The sequence below is a fragment of the Rhinoraja longicauda genome, chromosome 1 (genome assembly GCF_053455715.1).
Source record: "Rhinoraja longicauda isolate Sanriku21f chromosome 1, sRhiLon1.1, whole genome shotgun sequence".
Taxonomy (NCBI): domain Eukaryota; kingdom Metazoa; phylum Chordata; class Chondrichthyes; order Rajiformes; family Arhynchobatidae; genus Rhinoraja; species Rhinoraja longicauda.
The window spans coordinates 16,322,681-16,344,812 of NC_135953.1; the positions used below are offsets into that span (position 1 = coordinate 16,322,681).

General features: G+C 48.0%; 1 protein-coding gene across 2 annotated transcripts in view; it reads right to left on the reverse strand.

The window, feature by feature from the left end:
* LOC144599674 (lysine-specific demethylase 3A-like) overlaps positions 1 to 22,132 on the reverse strand; it is a 75,405-nt gene that overhangs the window by 25,802 nt on the left and 27,471 nt on the right. The window contains exons 8-15 of one of the 2 annotated variants that reach the window (XM_078410985.1): positions 21,561 to 21,697; positions 18,180 to 18,859; positions 16,189 to 16,408; positions 14,293 to 14,507; positions 10,953 to 11,105; positions 9,872 to 9,964; positions 9,163 to 9,290; positions 6,107 to 6,302 (exon numbers count right to left, since the gene is read on the reverse strand). In XM_078410985.1, coding sequence (XP_078267111.1) covers positions 6,107 to 6,302; positions 9,163 to 9,290; positions 9,872 to 9,964; positions 10,953 to 11,105; positions 14,293 to 14,507; positions 16,189 to 16,408; positions 18,180 to 18,859; positions 21,561 to 21,697 — 1,822 coding nt within the window. Of the gene's footprint in view, positions 1 to 6,106; positions 6,306 to 9,162; positions 9,291 to 9,871; positions 9,965 to 10,952; positions 11,106 to 14,292; positions 14,508 to 16,188; positions 16,409 to 18,179; positions 18,860 to 21,560; positions 21,698 to 22,132 lie in introns of both variants that reach the window. The other variant, XM_078410901.1, reaches the window with a different exon arrangement.

The following is a 22,132-nucleotide window of genomic DNA, read 5'->3' on the forward strand; positions in this document are numbered from 1 at the left end:
TCACACAGAGAGTGGTGAGTCTGTGGAATTCTCCGCCACAGAAGGTAGTTGAGGCCAGTTCATTGGCTATATTTAAGAGGGAGTTAGATGTGGCTCTTTTTGCTAAAGGGATCAGGGGGTATGGAGAGAAGGCAGGTACAGGTTACTGGGCTGGATGATCAGCCATGATCATATTGAATGGCGGTGCAGGCTCGAAGGGCCGAATGGCCTACTCCTGCACCTATTTTCTATGTTTCTATCTCTGGAGAACATGGATGGTGTCGTTTTGGGTCGGGACTCTTCTTCAGATTGATTGTGGAGGGAGGAAAGAAAGCTGGGATCTCCCTCCGCTTTCACCCCCCTCCTCCCAATCGGTCTGAAGCAGGGTCCCTTTAGGAGCCATTTTGCGTTTATCAGTTATCTTTGCATTTTATTATATTACTTTGTATTTTGGACACTAAGTGGTTATTGCTATGCTTACGTATGGGCTGGGCGGAGTCAGAGAGCGTCCAGCTTTGACGTTTTTTTGGCAGTTCGAGCCAAGAAGCGGCTGATAGAGGTTCAGCTAAAAGAAGTAGCCGGTGTGTAATCGGTTGAAGAACCTACTGACAAGAAGTTCCGTAAGAAATTTCTGCCGAAGATAGATCTGGCAGTTCGTATTAATTACGTAGATTACGGTAGGTTGCATATAGATTTTTACCAAGTGAATCAATAAGAAGTCGATGACAAGCGATATGCCAGTGTGTTATATTGCAACTTCAAATAAAACGACTAATTTAAACGTCGTGGAGGTGTCTGTTATTGTGATTGCTTGCGACAGAAACTATCGTTCCACCTAATCTATGGCAACGGCAGCTTGGAGCTAATGTGATAGACGAGTAGCTGGCCCTAATAGTCACCACCTGAAACATTGTGAAAGTTGCCTAGACCTATCTATCAAATCATTCAAAGAACACAAGACTCAGTTAACAAAACGTTTTACTTTAACACCGGTGGGAGAAGACACAGAGACCTGAGTGCATAGTTGTTCACCCAAGCACCTGCGTCTGTCCTCTCGAAGAATACCCCGAATACAGGCACTATTTATACAGCTCAAAGCAGCACAAAAAGCACATACAGTAATTTTCCACAGTTCAGTAATTTTCCACAGTTACATGACGTCACCTAGTCTTAACAATAACATAGTAGAGTTCCCATAATATAGCTCCTTTAATTGTTAGGGAGTCAAACAGGAGTAAAGAGGAGTTGCAGAGCTAAAATGATTAGAGAGGCACCGTTGTGCGATAAGGAGGCACCATAGCATCTAGTTCAGAACACTGGAATGTCCAGTCCTCTAAACCTTGGGAAGCAACTTCTTATCTGCAGGTGTCTGGTACCGTGAAGGTCGACTTCCCACGGGCCTGTCTTTAGTATAATAGCATATTCAGCTTAAAATGTCTGCCATAATTAGCACAAAATGGTTTCCACAGAATTAACTCTTACAACATCACCTATCCATGTTCTCCAGAGACAGACACAAAAAGCTAGAGTAACTCAGTGGGTCAGACAGCATCTCCGGAGAAAAGGAATAGGCGACATTTCAGGTCAAGACCCTTCTTCAGAGATGCTGCCTGACCCACTGAGTGACTCCAGCACTTTGTGCCCTTTCCGCTAAACCAGCATCAACAGTTCCTAGTTTCCACATAGATTTTCCTTGTGCAGGAGGAATACTGGTTTACACCGTAGACACAAAATGCTGGAGTAACTCAGTGGGACAGGCAGCATCTCTGAAGAAGGGTCTCGACCTGAAATGTCACCTATTCCTTTTCTCCAGAGATGCTGTCTGACCCGCTGAGTTACTCCAGCTTTCCCTGGAGAAAATGATATGCAGAGAATAGAGATATATTATATATATATCACTTGCAGTCAGAGGAGATTAGTTTAACCTGGTTTCATGTTTGGCACAGACAAGGAAAGGCCCATCCCTGTGTTGTACAGGAATCCCATCTTCTAGATTTGACGTATTTTCTATGGGCAGCAAATTTAAAACCTGATCTGTTTTGGATGTGACATTTAGTTAAAGTTACGTGGCCATAAATCAAATCTTCCCAAAACTATCTTCGTAGTAACCGAGAGGGATGGTGCCGTGGCTAATAAATCCGCTATCTGGCAGCTCCAGCAACAGGGGTTCAATCCTGACCTCCGGTGCTGGCTGCGAGGAGTTTGCACGTTCTCCCTGCGAGAGAAAGGGTTTCCTCCAGGTGCTCCAGTTTCCCTCCACTTCCCAAAGACCTGCGGGCTGGTCAGTTAGTTGGCCTCTGTAAATTGCCTCAGATTTGTTAGGGGGCTGGTAGATTCTGATGATGATGATATTTTATTGCCACATGTACCTAGCAAGGTACATGTTTTTGTATACAAAGTGCACAAAAGAGGTATTTTGGGGGAGTTAATGTGAATGCAGGGAGGATAGAAAGGGTTTTAGTGTAAATGGTTGATTCAGTAGGCCAAACGACCCTGTTACTGTAATAAAAAAGGAACTGCAGATGCTGGTTCAGGGGGTCAGGCAGCATCTCAGGAAAAAAATGGGAAACATTGGCACGCTGGAGTAGGGAAAAAAAGTGAGGAGATGTAAACATGCCCCAGGAAAGACCCAGGGTTTCAATGGACATGGTGAACCTTGCGATATCACAACCGCCACCAGAGAGTGCCAATGAGCCACTAAATCCCACACCAGGGGTTAACCTTCCAAAGTTGCAATGTCAACATTTCACAATTACAATTAAAAGAAAATTAATCAAGCTATTTATACATCTGAATTATTAATAAAGAGCAAAGCTCAGGCATATCGCAGAAGTCTTCTGGCTATCACTCCAGGACTTTGGGATGCATTGTAACATTTATGGGGCGATTTATTATTTGTGCAGTCAGCTGCCAGCATTGTCTAGATCGCCGGAGCAGGGCAAAGTTCCAAACGGCTTATTCATTTGAGACAGAAGGTTGTTGTGGAAGGGCGTTACTCTGGCTGGAGGGCTGTGGCCAATGGCGCTCTGCAGGGACCTGTGCTGGGAGCTGGTGGTGAATCTGTGGAACTCATTATCACAGATGGCTGTGGAGGTCAAGTCAATGGATATTTGTAAGGAGTAGATGGACAGATTCGTGACCAGTACGGGTGTCAGGGGTTATGGGGAGAAGGTTGGGGAACGTGATCGAGAGATAGATCCGCCATGATTGAACGGCGGAGTAGACTTGATGGGCCGAATGGTCTAATTCTGCTCCTGTAATACTCGCTGGAATTTAGAAGACTGAGGGGGGATCTTATTGAAACATATAAAATTCTTAAGGGGTTGGAGAGGCTAGATGCGGGAAGATTGTTCCCGATGTTGGGGGAGTCCAGAACCAGGGGTCACAGCTTAAGGATAAGGGGGAAGTCTTTTAGGACCGAGATGAGAAAACATTTCTTCACACAGAGAGTGGTGAGTCTGTGGAATTCTCTGCCACAGAAGGTAGTTGAGGCCAGTTCATTGGCTATATTTAAGAGGGAGTTAGATGTGGCCCTTGTGGCTAAAGGGATCAGGGGGTATGGAGAGAAGGCAGGTACAGGTTACTGAGCTGGATGATCAGCCATGATCACATTGAATGGCGGGGCAGGCTCGAAGGGCCGAATGGCCTACTCCTGCACCTATTTTCTATGTTTCTATGTAACTTATGAACCTCTGTCGTTTGCGATATAACTGCGGGTGGATCGGTTACTACGTTTGCAGGTGACACCAAAATCGGTGGAGCTGCGGACGGAAAGGAACACTGTTGAAGTATACAGCGGAGTATAGATCAGCTCCAGAAAGGAGCGCAGCACTGGCAGATGGAGTTTAATTCAAGCTAGTGAGAGGTGTTGCACTTTGGAACGTCAAACATAAGGGGAGGGTATACAGTTAATGGCAAGACCCTTAACAACGTTGATGTTCAGAGGGATCTTGGGGTCCAAGTCCATAGCTTTCTGAAAGTGACAACGCAACGAGATAAGAAAGATGAAAAGGGCAGATGGAATGCTTGCCTTCATTGATCGGGGCATTGAGCGTAAGAGTCAGGAAGTCACGATGCAACTGTACAGGACTTTGGTCAGGCTGCATTAGGAGTATTGCATGCAGTTCTGGTCACCCCATTATAGGAAGGATGTGGTGGCTTTGGAGAGAGTTCAGAAGACCATTATGATGCCTGGATTATATGGGAGTATATATTTTGTATAGTGCATGAAATTCAGACATTCAAGTGTAACTGTGCAGCATACACATTGTAACTATTCAGATATTCAAGTGTTAACTGTGTAGCATGTGTACTCTTAGGCATTCCTCAGTTAGCCTGGCATTATTCCTCAGTTAGCAGTCCTTAGATCCCTTATTCCTTAGACTTAATCCTTAGGCATTCCTACTTTGGTAACCTTTTACTTAGGGATTGCCTGTACACCATTATCTCTTTGCCTTGTCACATTTGGGTGAAAGGTAATAGTGGTAAGAGAAGAGGTAAGGAAAGACATAGGCCTTGGGGTGATGGATGGATGTGAGGGATGGACTAGCAGGGAAACAAGGGAGGCGAAGTATGAAGGGATGTGAGCATTGAGATACAGATAAATCACTGAATGGGATTTAATGGTGGCGGGACAGACGGGTGACTGCAAAGAAATGAATGACTGAAGAAAGGAGTGTGGGTATGAGGTAATGTAAAGAAGATAAGGGTTGGAATAATCCTATAAACATAGACTGCCCAATGTACTAAGTGGACAGTCAGGGCAGTCAGATGGTTGACATCCTGATTGTTCCAGCCGTTGTTTGCAAATAAAGGCTTTTAACTTCTTGAAGAATTCTCCGTGTCATCTGCTTCATTTTGAACACCGGTAACCATGACAATTACAGTGTATTACTTGGGGAGGTTGGAGTGCAGAGTGTATGGAGAGGTTGGAGTGCAGAGGGTGAGAGATGAACTGATAGAAGGATATAAAATTATGAGAGGCAGATAGGGCAGATAGTCCGAAGCTTCTTCCCAGGGTGGACATGTCATAAAGGTTGTAGCTTCAAGGTAAAAGATGGATGTTTAAAATAGATTGATGAAGACTTGTCTGTATCATTATTATCACCAATTTCAAAATACATACATTTATATATAAAGTTGACCTAAAGTTATATAAAGTACACCTAAAGTTGATATGCTTTAGTTTAGAGTTACAGTGCAGAAACCTGCCTTTCAGCCCATGCTGACCAGCTGGAATTTAGAAGGATGAGAGGGGATCTTATTGAAACATATTGAAGGGATTGGACACGCTGGAAGCAGGAAACATGTTCCCAATGTTGGGGGAGTCCAGAACCAGGGGCCACAGTATAAGAATAAGGGGTGGGCCATTTAGAACGGAGATGAAGAAAAACGTTTTCACTCAGAGTTGTAAACCTGTGGAATTCTCTGCCTGAGAGGGCAGTGGAGGCCAGTTCTTTGGATGCTTTCAAGAGAGAGCTAGATAGAGCTCTTAATGATAGCGGAGTCAGGGGGTACGGGGAGAAGGCAGGAACGGGGTACTGATTGAGAGTGATCAGCCATGATCACATTGAATGGCGGTGCTGGCTCGAAGGGCCGAATAGCCTCCTCCTGCACCTATTGTCTATTGTCTATCACCCTACATACTAGCACCATCCTACACCAGGGACAATTTACAATCTTTAGCAAAGCCAATTAACCTGCAAACCTGCACATCTTTGGAGTTTGGGAGGAAACCAAAGCACCCATGGAAAACCCATGCGGTCACGGGGAGAACGTACACCACAGACTGCACCGGTAGTCAGAATAGGACCTGGGTTTTTGCCGCTGGATCGATCCAGACTGCGGGCGCTGTCTGTACAGATTTTGTACGTTCTCCCTGTGACCGTGCGGGTTTTCTCCGGGTGCTCCGGTTTCCTCCCTCACTCCAAAGGCGTACACGATTGTAGGTCAATTGGCTTGATTAAAAAAAAGAAATATTGCAAATTGTCCCCTTGTGCGTCGGATAGTCCCGGTGACCGCTGGTCGGCATGGACCTAGTGGGCCGAAGGGCCTGTTTCCGTGCCGTACTTCTCCAAAAAACAAAAAAAAAACTCAAAGGAAGAGCATGTGAAAGTGGAACGCTCACCTTGACTCTCGTCCTTGCCTTTGGTCAGGCCCATCATCCAGCTGAAGGGAGAATCCTCTTTCTTCCAGGCTGTCGCCGTGGCATGGGAGGGAGCTGCACCGCTCCCGGCAGCAGGCACGCATGGGGTGGAACTGCATTCAGAGGCTGCTGCTCCGTCGCCGCTCTGCGCTGGGGCCGAGGCTGCACTGTTGCTTGGCTGCTGCAACGCAAGCAAGTGATGATGACGATGATGATGATACTTTATCACCACTTGCACCGAGCTAGGCGCAATGACATTCCTTGTTTTTTGCAAAGTGCACGAAAGAGATGCCGCAAAGGTGCCGACGAAGTTACAAAGCACTCATCGGTTCTTCGTCCCCGCCATGCTGGTCCCCCTTGGTTCTCAGCACCCCCTCCTCCCCCACCCCATGCTGGCCCCCCTTTTGTTCTTGGTGGCCCCCCAATGTTGGCCCCCCCCTTTGTTCTTGCTGCGCCCCTCCCCTAATGCCGGCCCCCCCTTTGTTCTTGGCAGCCCCTCCCCCAATGTTGGGCCCCCCTTTGTTCTTGCTGCCCCCCCCCCCCCCCCCCCCCGTTCTCAGCGATGCGGCCCATCCACCTCGAGATCCCGACCTCGGTCCTCACCACACAACCAACCAGTTTCAGCGGACGTCCGAAGCAACTCAAAGGAGGGAGAGGAGACGTCAGCACCGGAGCTGAGGGGGCACGTTTAACAATGCAGAGTAACTCAGCATGCGCCATGAGCTGCAGACGTTGGGATTAAACAGTCTTGTCTCTCTCAAACCTGCAACCCTCTGAATCTGCACCAACTGCTCCATAATGGCCCATTCCTGGTCAGCACCAGGAAAGGGATTGGGCAGAGAGTGCAGGAACCCCTGGGGGTCATTCCCCTCTAAGGGGTGGCACAGTGGCGCAGCGGTAGAGTTGCTACCCTACGGCGCCAGACACCCGGGTTCAATCCTGACTACGGGTGCTGTCTGTACAGAGTTTGTACGTTCTCCGCGTAGGTTTTTCCCCCGAGATATTCAGTTCCCCCCCACGCTCCAAAGGCATACAGGTTCGTAGATTAATTGGCTTGGTATAAATGTAAAATTGTCCCGAGAGTTTGTGTTGGGCAGTGTTAATGTGCAGGGATCGCTGGTCAGTGTCGGACCCGGTGGGCCGAAAGGCCTGTTTCCGCGCTGTTACTCTAAACTAAACCAAACAGATATTCCGCTTTCTATATTGTTTAGATGAAAGTACAACCCCGTGAAAGGCCTGGATAGAGTGGATGTGGAGAGGATGTTTCCACTGGTGGAAGAGTCTAGGACCAGAGGGTGCAGCCTCAGAATAAAAGGACGTTCCTTTAGAAAGGAGACGAGGGGAAATATCTTTAGTCAGACGGTGTGGGAAAGAACTGCAGATGTTGATTTAAGAGCACATAGTGCTGGTTTAAGAGCACATAGTGCTGGTTTAAGAGCACATAGTGCTGGTTTACGAGCAAAGCACACAGTGCTGGTCAGGCAGCACCTGTCAAGGGTGTAGAAAGGAACTGCAGGTGCTGGTTAACACCGAAGGTAGACACAGAATGCTGGAGTAACTCAGTGGGGCAGGCAGCATCTCTGGAGAGAAGGAATGGGTGACGTTTCGGGTTGAGGCCCTTTCTCAGACTGACTTCGCGCTGCTGACTTCAAGCGCAGTAAGTATGGGGAACGACAATCGTGGCATACAAGAGGCTTTTAGACGGGCGCATGGATGTGCAGGGAATAGAGGGGTGCGGATCACGTGCAGGCTGAGATTAGTTTAACTTGACATCATGTTCTGTACTGACATCGTGGGCCAAAGCACCTGTTCATAAGTGATAGGAGCAGAATTAGGCCATTCGGCTCATCAGGTCTACTCCGCCATTCAACCATGGCTGGTCTATCTCTCCCTCTCAGCCCCATTCCCCTGTTGGGGGAACATTGCCCGCTGGTCCCGTGCTGCACTGTGCTAGGTTCAGACTGATGCAGCAGTCTGTCCATTCCCTTGACAGATGCTGAAGGTAGACACAAAATGCTGGAGTAACTCCACGGGTCAGGCAGCACCTCGGGAGAGAAGTTTCGGGTGGAGACGACCCTTCTTCAGACTCTTATTTTGCCGGCAGTTAGAAATGAAGAAGTCTAAAGAGAGTAGAAGGCCGTCTGGGGGAGTCCAAGAGGAGGGGACCGGTGGAGACGGGTGAAGGAGTCATCACTGGGAGAAAGCCTCTACGTAATGGCGGAGCTGGAAGTGGCTGAGCTGGGGGTGGGCGAACAAACGCGAGGCCTCTGTCGAGGACAGACTGCTCCGTATCGGGCCGTTCCCTCTCCCCAGAGATGCTGCCCGTCCCGCTGAGTTAGTCCAGCATTTTGTGTCTATCTTCGGTGTAAACCAGCACCTGCAGTTCCTTCCCACACCCTTGACAGAACAGAACAAGGGGCCACAGTTTAAGAATAAGGGGTAGGCCATTTAGGACTGAGATGAGGAAAAACTTTTTCAGTCAGAGAGTTGTGAATCTGTGGAATTCTCTGCCTCAGAAGGCAGTGGAGGCCAATTCTCTGAATGCATTCAAGAGAGAGCTGGATAGAGCTCTTAAGGATAGCGGAGTCAGGGGGTATGGTGAGAAGGCAGGAACGGGGTACTGATTGAGAATGATCAGCCATGATCACATTGAATGGTGGTGCTGGCCCGATGGGCCGAATGGCCTCCTACTGCACCTATTGTCTATTGACTATTGACAGGTGCTGCCTGACCAGCACTGTGTGCTTTGCTCAAGATTCCTGCACCCGCAGTCCGCTGCGTCTCCATACACGATGCCACTTTGGCTGAACGCTGTATCCAAAAAGGAATAAACGTAATGACACTGGACTATCCATGTGATCAGCAGCCATGTCCCGAGTGGGTATCGAACTCTCGACCTTCCGACCCACAGTGAATCGTGCTTTCGCGGAAGTATCACAGAATCAAACTGAAACACCAGCGCTAAGTTAAAAATAAAAAGCCATGCCTGAATGCACCGAATTAGTGAATATGTTAAACTTAATTGGCGCATCACATACCTGTGCTGCCTCGGTGGTGAAGGGCACCTTGGCCAAGGGCTTGTTCTTTCTGGCTGTACAAGGACAGTTGGCTTTTATACCCCATTTTCCTCTCACAGAATGTACGATATTTCCAATCTGATACAGAGCTGGACCGAAAGGAACAAAAAAAAAAAGCACAGGAGCAGTGATTTAAAGCGATTGCAATCGTACAAGGACTGAATTAATGAACTGTCTCCCTACCCCATCCCCTCAAATACAACATGGCAGCAGAGTATTTGCTACCCGCAGGAGCGGACAGGAAAGATGGCAGCAGTCCAAAGCACGCTTTCTAGTTTCAGTCATTTAGTTTTAGAGATACAGCTTGGAAACAGGCCCTGCAGACCATCGAGGTCATGCCGACGATACAGCTTGGAAACAGGCCCTGCAGACCATCGAGGTCATGCCGACTGTTGTTCACCCATTCACACACCTTCTACGTTAGCCCACTTTTGCATCCACTCCCTGCACACGAGGGACTATTTTTACAGAGGACAATTAACCCACAAATCCAGATGACTTTGAGATGTCCCTCGTGTGAAGGGTAGTGTATCGATCGCTCGTCGGCGCGGACTCGCTGGGCCGAAGGGCCTGTTTCCGCGCTGTATCTCGAATCTAAAAATTAGAGGTCCCCATCAGAATAAATCAAACTTCAAAATAACGTCAAGCTAATGAACGAACAGCTGCTTACCTGAACCAGGGATAATCTGTGTGGGCATCAGCTTGTCTGGATCATGCACTTGCCCGTTGGCACATTTAAACCAAAAGATCTCCTCTCTGCTATCTGTGCATCAAAGATAGAATCAGTTGCACAGCACAAAAACAGATCATTTAGCTCAACATATCCATGCCAACTGTTCAGTCCATCCATATAAATCCCATTTGCCCCCCCCCCCGTTAGTTCTCTATCCAGTTCTTGCCCATTTAAGTGCCAGTCTAAATGTCTGAAACTTAGTGAGCACATCTGATTCCACCTCCTCCTTTGGCAGTGCGGTCCAGATATAGAGTCATCGAGATACATAGCACAAAAACACGGTTTTCAGTCCAACCTGCCCATGCCCACCAAGATGCCCCCTTTTACACTAGTCCTTTATCCTTCTAAACTTGTCCTACCCATATACCGGTCCAAATGTCTTTTAAATGTTATAGTGCCACCTCAAGCACCTCCTCTGTCAAGTCGTTCCATATACCCACCAGCCTCTGTGTGAAAAAGATGTTAACCAACATCTCCAGTTCCTTGCATACTGGGGTAAGGCCTCCTGATCCAGTGGGTGGGAACTCTACATGCAGCAACCTTTGACCAATATCCGCCATGGTAAAGGATCCTGCACTGGCACCTCAAGGAAGAGGGGGGGGGGGGGGGGGGGGGGGGGAGAATCTCATTGAAGCGCACCGAATAGTGAAAGGCCTGGATAGAGTGGATGTGGAGAGGATGCTTCCATTAGTGGGAGTCTTGACCAGAGATCACAGCGTCAGAAAGGAGATGAGGAGGAATGTCTTTCATGAGCGGGTGGTGAATCGGTGGAATTCATTGGCACAGACGGCTCTGGAGGCCAAGTCATTAGGTATTTTTAAAGCGGAGATTGATTAGTAAGTGCGTCCAAGGTTACGGGGAGAAGGCAAGAGAACGGGGTTGCGAGGGATAGATCAGCCATGATTGAATGGCGGCATTGACTCGATGGACCGAATGGCTTAATTTTGCTCCCATGACATGAACTTGGAAGCTTTCGTGGGTTCAACGACTAAAATCTGTTTTGTTTTCCCCAGCTTACCTTGGGGAGGGTTGGTTTTTTTCATCCTGTAGCAGTCGAGACACACCCCGAAGCCACACTTGGGGCAAACCCAGTGGAAGTTGAAGAGAGTCGTCTCACAGGCATCGCACATTTCCCGAATGCCTCGAACCGCACGCTTCCAGGCTATTTTTTCTGAGGAGTCAGTTATTAAGAGTCACGCAGCTTGTAAACGGGCCATTCAGCCCATCACACCCACACTGACCAGGTTATTAATCCCACCATCCAGCAACAATCCAGTCTGAAGAAAGGTCTCGACACGAAACATCACCCATTCCTTTACTCAAGATGCTGTCTGACCCACTCCTGCTTTTTGTGTCTATCCTGCACCAATCCGTATTTATCCCACCAACCCGCATTTGGCCCATAGTCATCTATGTCTGGACAATTCACATGCATGTCTAGACATTTAAACTTTCTCAGTGACTCTGCTTCCAGCAGAATATTGCAGTTACTCACCACTCTTTGCGTGAACCCCCCCCTCCCTATTTTTTCTCTCGAGGAGCCACAGCAATTGAGAGTCATACGGCGTGGAAACAGGCCACTCGATCCATCATGTCCACACTGACCAGTGAATACCAAACCGTATTGATGCCATCAACCTGCACTTGGCCCATAGACATCTATGTCTGGGCGATCCGGGTACGTCTAGACACTTCTTAAACGCTCTCAGTGACTTTGTTTCCACCACAATCCCACTGGGCCATTCTTAGTCACGTGCGTGACCAAAAAAACGTGAAAAATTGTGGAATACATCTCTTGTAATTCTGAAAGCATTTCAGGTATATTGCTTTGTACTGTATATATGACTTGTATATGTCGAAGTTTATCAAGTGAAATTTTTATATGTTACGCTGACAATGTTTGTTTAGAGTCAGAGGCCAAATATGACTCACCAGTGTGACCTCACACGGAAGCATTTTTCTTATCTCAGTTTTATCTTACAAACTCTGTGAATTTTAAAAAGCTATCTCTTATCAGGCATGCATTATAGCTCTGTAGGTAGGAAAATAGCAACGAATATGATTAATATCATACGAATTTCTTAATGTATCACTTTATGTGATGACGCCTGGTCACGTGTGTGACATTTTGGTTCACTTTCCAAAGAAGGCCCCATAGCATATATTGCAGGTATTAATTTATCTGGGTGAAAAAGGTCCCCATCTAAACTTCTTACGTCGTATCCCGTCTATATCCTCAGGAGCTTCACTGGGGCGGCACAGTGGTAGAGTTGCTGCCTTACGGCGCCAGAGACCCGAGTTTGATCCTGACTAGGGGTGCTGTCTGTATGGAGTTTGTACGTTTTCCATGTGACCTCATGGGTTTTCTCCGGGTGCTCCGTAATTGGCCTCTGTAATTTGTAAATTATCCCTAGTGTGCAGGAGAGCACGAGGGAAGCACAGGGTGATCTCCGGTCGGCACGGACTCGGTAGGCCGTAGGGCCTGTTTCAATAGACAATAGGTGCAGGAGTAGGCCATTCGGCCCTTCGAGCCAGCACCACCATTCTCAATCAGTCTCAATCAGTACCCCGTTCCTGCCTTCTCCCCATACCCCCTGACTCCGCTATCCGCAAGAGCTCTATCTAGCTCTCTCTTGAATGCATTCAGAGAATTGGCCTCCACTGCCTTCCGAGGCAGAGAATTCCTCAGATTTACAACTCTGACTGATTTTTTTTTTCCTCATCTCCGTTCTAAATGGCCTACCCCATATTCTTAAACTGTGGCCGGTTCTGGACTCCCCCAACATTGGGAACATTTTTCTTGCCTCTAACGTGTCCAACCCCTTAATAATCTTATATTCACAAAATGCTTATAAGATCCCCTCTCATCCTTCTAAATTCCAATGTATACAAGTCTAGTCGCTCCAGTCTTTCAACATATGACAGTCCCGCCATTCCGGGAATTAACCTAGTAAACCTACACTGCACGCCCTCAATAGCAAGAACATCTTTCGTCAAATCTGGAGAGCAAAACTGCACACAGTACACCAGGTGCGGTCTCACTAGGGCCCTGTACAACTGCAGAATGACCTCTTTGCTCCTAAACTCAACTTCTCTTGTTATGAAGGCCAACACTCCATTGGCTTTCTTCACTGCCTGCTGTACCTGCATGCTTCCTTTCAGTGACTGATGCACTAGGACACCCAGATCTCTTTGTACGTCCCCTTTTCATAACTTGACACCATTCAGATAATAATCTGCCTTCCTATTCTTACCACCAAAGTGGATAACCTCACACTTATCCACTTTAAACTGCATCTGCCATGCATCCGCCCACTCACACAGCCTGTCCAAGTCACCCTGCAACCTCATAGCATCTTCCTCACAGTTCACACTACCACCCAGCTTTGTATCATCTGCAAATTTGCTAATGGTACTTTTAATCCTTTCATCCAGGTCATTAATGTATATTGTAAATAGCTGCGGTCCCAGCACCGAGCCTTGCGGTACCCCACTAGTCACTGCCTGCCATTCTGAAAGGGACCCATTTATCCCCACTCTTTGCTTTCTGTCTGCCAACCAATTTTCTATCCATGTCAGTACCCTACCCCCAAAACCATGTGCTCTAATTTTCCCCACTAATCTCCTATGTGGGACCTTGTCGAAGGATTTCTGAAAGTCGAGGTACACCACATCCACCGGCTCACCCCTGTCAATATTCCTAGTTACATCCTCAAAAAATTCCAGAAGATTAGTCAAGAATGATTTCCCCTTCGTAAATCCATGCTGACTCGGAACGATCCTGTTACTGCGATCCAAATGTTCCGCAATTTCGTCTTTTATAATTGACTTCAGCATCTTCCCCACCGCCGATGTCAGACTAACTGGTCTATAATTTCCCGTTTTCTCTCTCCCTCCTTTCTTAAAAAGTGGGATAACATTAGCTACCCTCCAATCCACTCGGAAGTGTAACCTCCACCTCAGCCTCCTCGCCGAAGACGCGCAGCCAAAGACTCGCACTTTTCTCACAGGGCACTTCCCTCGACAGGACCGCACCCCTTGTGCAAGCCTTGTTTATATCAGTCACTAAATTGACTAACTGGCCAATTTACCAGACTTCTAATTTAATTAATCAGCCAATCCACGTGCTCACTCCTATCCTGCCTTCCTCTGACGAGCTTGGAGGTACGCGCTTCACTGACTGACTGCTAGCACCCCTTTGGCGCTCTTTTTAAACGGACTTTTACCTTCAATTAACACTTACTTTCTTTCAGCCAACGGTCGTCCTTGCTCCTGCTCTCACGACCTTTACTGACGCTGTATCTCTAAAGTCTAAAGGAGCAAGGGCAAAATGGAAAGCAAAGGTTCGAGATACGTACTGCAATGGCCCACCAACTTCAGCGCCTCTTTCTCGGACATGACCAGCTGGCAAAAGTGGTCTCCAATGTTGGCTAAGATGTACTTGGAGGTGTCCAAATCCAAGCCATCCACTTCAGTATCAGAGGGCATCCACAGCCTCATGGCCTCGGGATCGTACTGGTTCGGAGAGAGGAATCCTTCTGCACGCAGCACTCCGTGCTTGTTAAAATACAGCCTGGAACGACAAAGCATCAAACGTCACCGACCTGCAGAGCTATAATGGGCATCAACCTCTTCAGTGCATCCTGAGCTAGTATCCCCTTTGTCATGTATCTATACACTCTGGATGGCTCGATCGTAACCACGTGTAGTCTTTCCGCCACCTGTTGGCCTTCATAACAAGAGGAGTTGAGTATAGGAGCAAAGAGGTCCTTCTGCAGTTGTACAGGGGCCCTAGTGAGACCGCACCTGGAGTACTGTGTGCAGTTTTGGTCTCCAAATTTGAGGAAGGATATTCTTGCTATTGAGGGCGTGCAGTGTAGGTTTACTAGGTTAATTCCCGGAATGGCGGGACTGTCATATGTTGAAAGACTGGAGCGACTCGGCTTGTATACACTGGAATTTAGAAGGATGAGAGGAGATCTTATCGAAACGTATAAGATTATTAAGGGGTTGGACACGTTAGAGGCAGGAAACATGTTCCCAATGTTGGGGGAGTCCAGAACAAGGGGCCACAGTTTAAGAATAAGGGGTAGGCCATTTAGAACTGAGATGAGGAAAAAAAAATTCAGCCAGAGAGTTGTGAATCTGTGGAATTCTCTGCCTCAGAAGGCAGTGGAGGCCAATTCTCGGAATGCATTCAAGAGAGAGCTGGATAGAGCTCTTAAGGATAGCGGAGTCAGGGGGTATGGGGAGAAGGCAGGAACGGGGTACTGATTGAGAATGATCAGCCATGATCACATTGAATGGCGGTGCTGCCTCGAAGGGCCGAATGGCCTACTCCTGCACCTATTGTCTATTGTTCGTACACAAAAGCTTTTCACTATACACCGGTACACGTGGCAACAAACTAAACACAACTCAACTATTCAACGTCCGACACCATCTTTTCAGATCATGATTTGCCCACTGTTCACACATTTATTCCCAATCTATTCCAAAAGGTCCACATGGTCCATCGACTCCATCTACACTTCACATTACTTCGGCAAGGCCTCCTCCAGTGTAATCAAGCTCCAGCTTCATCCAGGGTCACTCCCTCTTTTACCCTCTCCCATCAGTCAAGAGGTATCGAAGTGTGAAAACACACACCTTCAGATTCAGGGACAGTTTCCTCCCAGCTGTTATCCAGGCAACTGGACCATCTTATCAGCAACTTAAGGGTGGTCCTGAGTGGAGAAAGTTAGCAGCTTCAAATCCTGGGTGTTAACACCTCAGGCGACCCATCCTAGGCCCAGCATGAAGGCAGCACACAAGCCTCCCTGTGTTCTTAGAAGTTTAAAGAGATTCGGCAAGTCAATAGGTGCAGGAGGAGGCCATTCGGCCCTTCGAGCCAGCACCGCCATTCAATGTGATCATGGCTGCCACAGAAGGTAGTTGAGGCCAGTTCATTGGCTATATTTAAGAGGGAGTTAGATGTGGCCCTTGTGGCTAAAGGGATCAGGGGGTATGGAGAGAAGGCAGGTACAGGTTACTGAGCTGGATGATCAGCCATGATCATATTGAATGGCGGTGCAGGCTCGAAGGGCCGAATGGCCTACTCCTGCACCTATTTTCTATGTTTCGGTGTAAACCAGCATCTGCAGTTCCTTCCCACACAGTGAGGAAAGTAACCTGGACTGGGTTAATGAAAGGTGCATCACAGCAACAAATAAAGGAACAATTGCACGGCAGCTTCGGGTAAAGGCGCTGCTCACTTTCTGAAGTGGTAGAACCTGCAGGAGACAGAGGAGTCGCTGTCGTCTCTGTCGTCTCTGTCGTCTCTGTAGCGGTGGTAGCTGGCCAGGCGACACTCCCTGCACTTGCGCAGGTGTGGAGCCACGACGAGACACGAGCCGTCCTGCAGAAAGGACTCGCCGGTCTGCTGCAGGGCACGGACTTTGTGAACGTCGCTCAGCACCGACTGCGAGGCGCTGGCTGCAAAACACAACAAGATACACTAACACAACTGGCATTGCTTCGGTCCTTTTGCATCATAATTGTCCGTTTCTTTATGCGTACGTATGTGTGCACATAAACATATAAATATACTAAACAAAAAAGTTGCATACATATAACATGACACTGAACAGTATAATAAATGAAAAATGTGCAGTGTGTGTGTGTGTATATGTAAAAAATATATACACACATATATAAACAATATAATAAACATAGAAAACAAGATTTTTTTTAAAAGTCCAGTGTGTATATATATATACACACACATAAATATAATAAACATTGAAAACAATAAATTAAAATAAAATTCAGGGTATATACACACATACACACACATATGAACAACATAACAAACATTGAAAACAATAATTTTTTTAAAAAGACACAGACACAGACATTTTTTTTCCATTTATTATATTGTTTACAGTGTTACTGTGTTGACATATTCTGTTGTGCCGCTGCAAGTAAGAATTTCGTTGTTCTATCTGGGACACATGACAATAAAACACTCTTGACTCATGAGTCACTCTGGGGTACAGACAGCGCATGAAGAACTATCCAGCGACCGCAACAGAGGGCCCAGAGGAGGTTTATGAGATTGACTCCAGGGGATGAATGGGTTAACGTACAAGGAGCATTTCAAGGTTCTGTACCTGGGCAGCCCAGTGGCGCAGCACCAGAGACCTGGGTTCAATCCTGACTATGGGTGCCGTCTGTGTGTGGAGTTTGTACGTTCTCCCTGTTGCCACCTGCATTTTCTCCGGGTGCTCTGGTGTCCTCCCACATCTCAAAGATGTGCAGGTTAATTGGTAGCTGTAAATTGCCCCTTCTGTATAGAACTAGTATACAGAATGGTCGGCGTGGGCTCGGTGAGCCAAAGGGCCCATTTCCACGCTGTATCTCTAAATTACCTTCTGGAGTTCAGAAGGATAATAGACAATAGGTGAAGGAGGAGGCCATTCGGCCCTTCGAGCCAGCACCGCCATTCAATGTGATCGTGGCTGATCATTCTCAATCAGTACCCTGTTCCTGCCTTCTCCCCATACCCCCTGACTCCGCTATCCTTAAGAGCTCTATCTAGCTCTCTCTTGAATGCATTCAGAGAATTGGCCTCCACTGCCTTGTGAGGCAGAGAATTCCACAGATTTACAACTCTCTGACTGAAAAGGTTTTTCCTCATCTCCGTTCTAAATGGCCCACCCCTTATTCTTAAACTGTGGCCCCTGGTTCTGGACTCCCCCAACATTGAGAACATGTGTCCAACCCCTTAATAATCTTATTAGGATGAGGGAGGGTCTCATTGAATCCTACTGGATAATCAAAGAATAGAGTGGAAAAAATGTTTCCAATAGTGGAAGAGTCTAGGACCAGATGCCGTAGCCTCACAATAAAAGGACATACCTTTAGAAAGGAGATGAGGAGGAATTTCTTTCGTCAGAGGGTGGTGAATCTGTGGAATTCATTGCCACAGACGGCTGTGGAGGCCAAGTCAATGGTTATTTTTAAGGTAGAGATTGATAGATTCTTGATTAGTACGGGTGTCAAGCGTTTTAGGGAGAAGGCAGGAGAATGGGGTTGAGATAGATCAGCCATGATTGAATGGCCTAATCCTACGATTTATAAACAAACATGGGCAAATGAGACGAGCTTGGATGGGGTGACTTAGTTGGCATGGGCGAGTTGGGCCGAAGGCCTCTTTCCGTGCTGTATGACCGTACGACTTGCCCAGAGTAAACAGTGCGCTCACCTCTGCCTCTGCTTGCTTTAAACAGGGTGTTCCTTTGTCGATCTCCTCCTTCCCCCTTACTAGGGGTCCAGGTCTTGGGGCTGGGGGGGTCAGACCCCAGCTCGGAGCTGACTCCAGACGAGCAGCTCAGTTCGCTGGTCGTACTCTCCGCGTCGCTCTCGTACTCCTCGGCCCCCATTGGCGAAGCCTGGCCGCGGCTTCCCTCGGCGTGGTCGGGCCCGGCAAGTCGCTGGCTCTCGGCGTCACCCAGGAGGTCACCGGAGGGGTTGAACGCTGGGGGCTCGCACAACGGAGCCGCACCCGTCCCACCCGACCCGCCGCTGGCACCGGGGAGCGCCGGGCCTCCGTCCGCAGGCCCGGTCGTCACGACAACGGAGGTCTCCTCTGGGGCAGGCCTCTTTTCCTCACCCTTCCCCAACAGCCTTGAAGCCTGGAACGGCGCTGGCGGCTGCAAAGGCATCGCATGGCGTGCGGGGCAGTTGGAGGCAAACCCAGACAAGGACTGTCGTGTGGTGCAATCACCCGCTCCTGAGAAACCCCCCTCACAGGCGGCTTCGTGTGGGGACCCCAGAGGCAGATTTGACGAGCTGGAGTCTGGCCGGGTGGTGTCCGCGCCGCCGCTCGCTGAAACATTGCCACCGTCGCTCAGGGACTCCCCCATCCTCGTCTGCTTCACAGCCCTAAACATCAAAACAGAAGGTGAAGCAAACAGCCCATCGGCATGGAACCCGTGACCAAAATATCAACCCTCACACAAGGCCCTCAAATGGATCTCACTCTCCCTGCTTCAACTCTTCCCAAAAAGAACGGCAGAAGGAAGGAAGAGAAGAAAAGAAGAGAAACAGTGCTGGCACCAAGTGTTGAATTGGAGATGTGCTGCAGGTGGAGCCCAAGATCCAGGCTCAATCCTGACCTCGGAAGCTGTCTACTTGGAGCTTGCATGTTCTCACGGTGATCAAGAGAGAGCTAGATAGAGCTCTTAAGGATAGCGGAGTCAGGGGGTATGGGGAGAAGGCAGGAACGGGGTACTGATTGAGAATGATCAGCCATGATCACATTGAATGGCGATGCTGGCTCGAAGGGCCGAATGGCCTCCTCCTGCACCTATTGTCTATTGTATGTTTCCCCCCAACGGTTCCAGTTTCCTCCCACATCCCAAAGACCTGCAGGTAGGTTAATTGGCCAATGACCTCTTAGTGTAGACAAGTGACACAAGAGGAGCTGATGGACAAGTTGGAGGAACTCGGGAAAAAGGACAAAAAAAGATCTCCCTCCCTAGGCCAAGCTCGGACTTTTCACAGACTTAGAAGTTGCAAGTTAGTACTGGATTGTAGAAATCTTCTGTGTGCTATTTCAGGAGATGTTGTATTTGTGTATGGTAGGATTGGACTGGATAGCATGCAGAACAAGCCTTTTACTGCACACACACATGGGCGGCACGGTCGCGCAGCGGTAGAGTTGCTGCTTTACAGCGAATGCAGCGCCGGAGACTCAGGTTCGATCCTGACTACGGGTGCTGCACTGTAAGGAGTTTGTACGTTCTCCCCGTGACCTGCGTGGGTTTTCTCCGAGATCTTCGGTTTCCTCCCACACTCCAAAGACGTACAGGTATGTGGGTTAATTGGCTGGGTAAATGTAAAAATTGTCCCTAGTGGGTGTAGGATAGTGTTAATGTACGGGGATCACTGGGCGGCACGGACTTGGTGGGCCGAAAAGGCCTGTTTCCGGCTGTATATATATGATATGATATGATATGATGATATGATACACAAGTACTAAAATAAACTACACTAAACTTTACTGGATTTATCTGACCCTAAACATTAATCACGATATTCCCGTTATCATGTATCTGTGCACAATGGATAGCTCAATTGTAATCATGTATTGTCTTTCCCCAGACTGGTCAGCACACAAAAGCTTTTCACTGCACCATGATAAACGTGACAATTAAAAAAACTCAAACTCCATTACATTAACCTAGGAAGGACACAGTTTAGTACAGTTAAGTACAGGGTGGCAGTGTGAGCTGTGAGGAGGATGCTATGAGGTTGCAGGGTGACTTGGACAGGTTGTGTGAGTGGGCAGATGCATGGCAGATACAGTTTAATGTGGATAAACGTGAGGTTATCCACTTTGGTGGAAAGAACAGGAAGGCAGATTATTATCTGAATGGTGTCAAGTTAGGAAATGGTGAAGTACAAAGAGATCTGGGTGTCCTTGTTCATCAGTCACTTAAAGTTAGCATGCAGGTACAGCAGGCAGTGAAGAAAGCGAATGGCATGTTGGCCTTTATGACAAGAAGAGTTGCGTATAGGAGCAAAGAGGTCCTTCTGCAGTTATACAGGGCCCTAGTGAGACCGCACCTGGAGTACTGTGCGCAATTTTGGTCTCCAAATTTGTGGAAGGATATTTTAGCTATTGAGGGCGTGCTAGGTTTTATTCCCTGAATGGCGGGACTATCGTATGTTGAAAGACTGGAGCGACTAGGCTTGTATACGCTTGAATTTAGAAGGATGAGAGGGGATCTTATTGAAACATATAGGTTTTTTAAGAGATTGGATACATTAGAGGCAAGAAACATGTTCCCAATGTTGGGGAGTCCAGAACCAGGGGCCACAGTTTAAGAATAAGGGGTAGGCCATTTAGAACAGAGATGAAGAAAAACTTTTTCAGTCAGAGAGTTGTAAATCTGTGGAATTCTCTGCCTCAGAAGGCAGTGGAGGCCAATTCTCTGGATGCTTTCATGAGAGAGCTAGATAGAGTTCTTAAAGATAGCGGAGTCAGTGGGTATGGGGAGAAGGCAGGAATGGAGTACTGATTGTGAATGATCAGCCATGATCACATTGAATGGTGGTGCTGGCTTAAAGGGCCGAATGGCCTACTCCTGCACCTATTGTCTATTGTTAACTAAGTCCTTACATCCAAGCTTAGTTTCCTACAATAGAAATAATTTATAAATATTTATTCAGGAATTATATTTATAATATAATAAAAATATTTACAATAATTAACACATAGAAATTGTAACTCAGCGGGACAGGCAGCATCTTTAGAGAGAAGGAATGGGTGATGTTTCGGGTCGAGACCCTTCTTCAGACCGACCTCAGACTGAAGAAGGGTCTCGACCCGAAACGTCACCCATCCCTTCTCTCCAGAGCTGCTGCCCGTCCCGCTGAGTTACTCCAACATTTTGTGTCTACCTTCGATTTAAAACAGCATCTGCAGTTCTATCTAAGACACACGTAGAAATTGTATTTGGTAGGAAAAGTGGCAGCCCAATATGCAATTGGTGGAGGATCACTCTGAAATTAAATATTAATCTTCAGTGTGAAACAAGTACATTTTTTAATCTCCAGAAGGCGGCAGAGGATGACTCACCCAGGGGGTGCCGCTGTGGTGATGGTAGGCGGCGAGTTGGCAGGCGGAGGTGTGGTACGTCTCAGCTCCTTGCTCCCGGGAGTGGTCGCAGCGCTGCCGAACAACATGCCTCCCAGGGCCGAGTGAACAAACTGAGCCTGCAGCGGGGGACAAGGAGGTGGGGCAGTGTTAGCTTGGCGGCTCCACGTCTCTCGCCACCCGAGGGATACGCCACGTGAACGCACCGTCACAATCTGGAGGGCTTCCGTTCACCCGCAGGGCAACCCAAAGGGATATCACCTTCCCCACCCTGGAAAGGTATTCTAGATGTCAACTTATTTACATCGGCGAAACCAAGCGCAGGCTCGGCGATCGCTTCGCTGAGCACCTGCGCTCGGTCCGCATTAACCAAACTGATCTCCCGGTGGCCGAGCACTTCAACTCCCCCTCCCATTCCCAGTCTGACCTTTCTGTCATGGGCCTCCTCCAGTGCCATAGTGAGGCCCACCGGAAATTGGAGGAACAGCACCTCATATTTCGCCTGGGCAGCTTGCAGCCCAGTGGTATGAACATCGACTTCTCCCTCCTCCTTC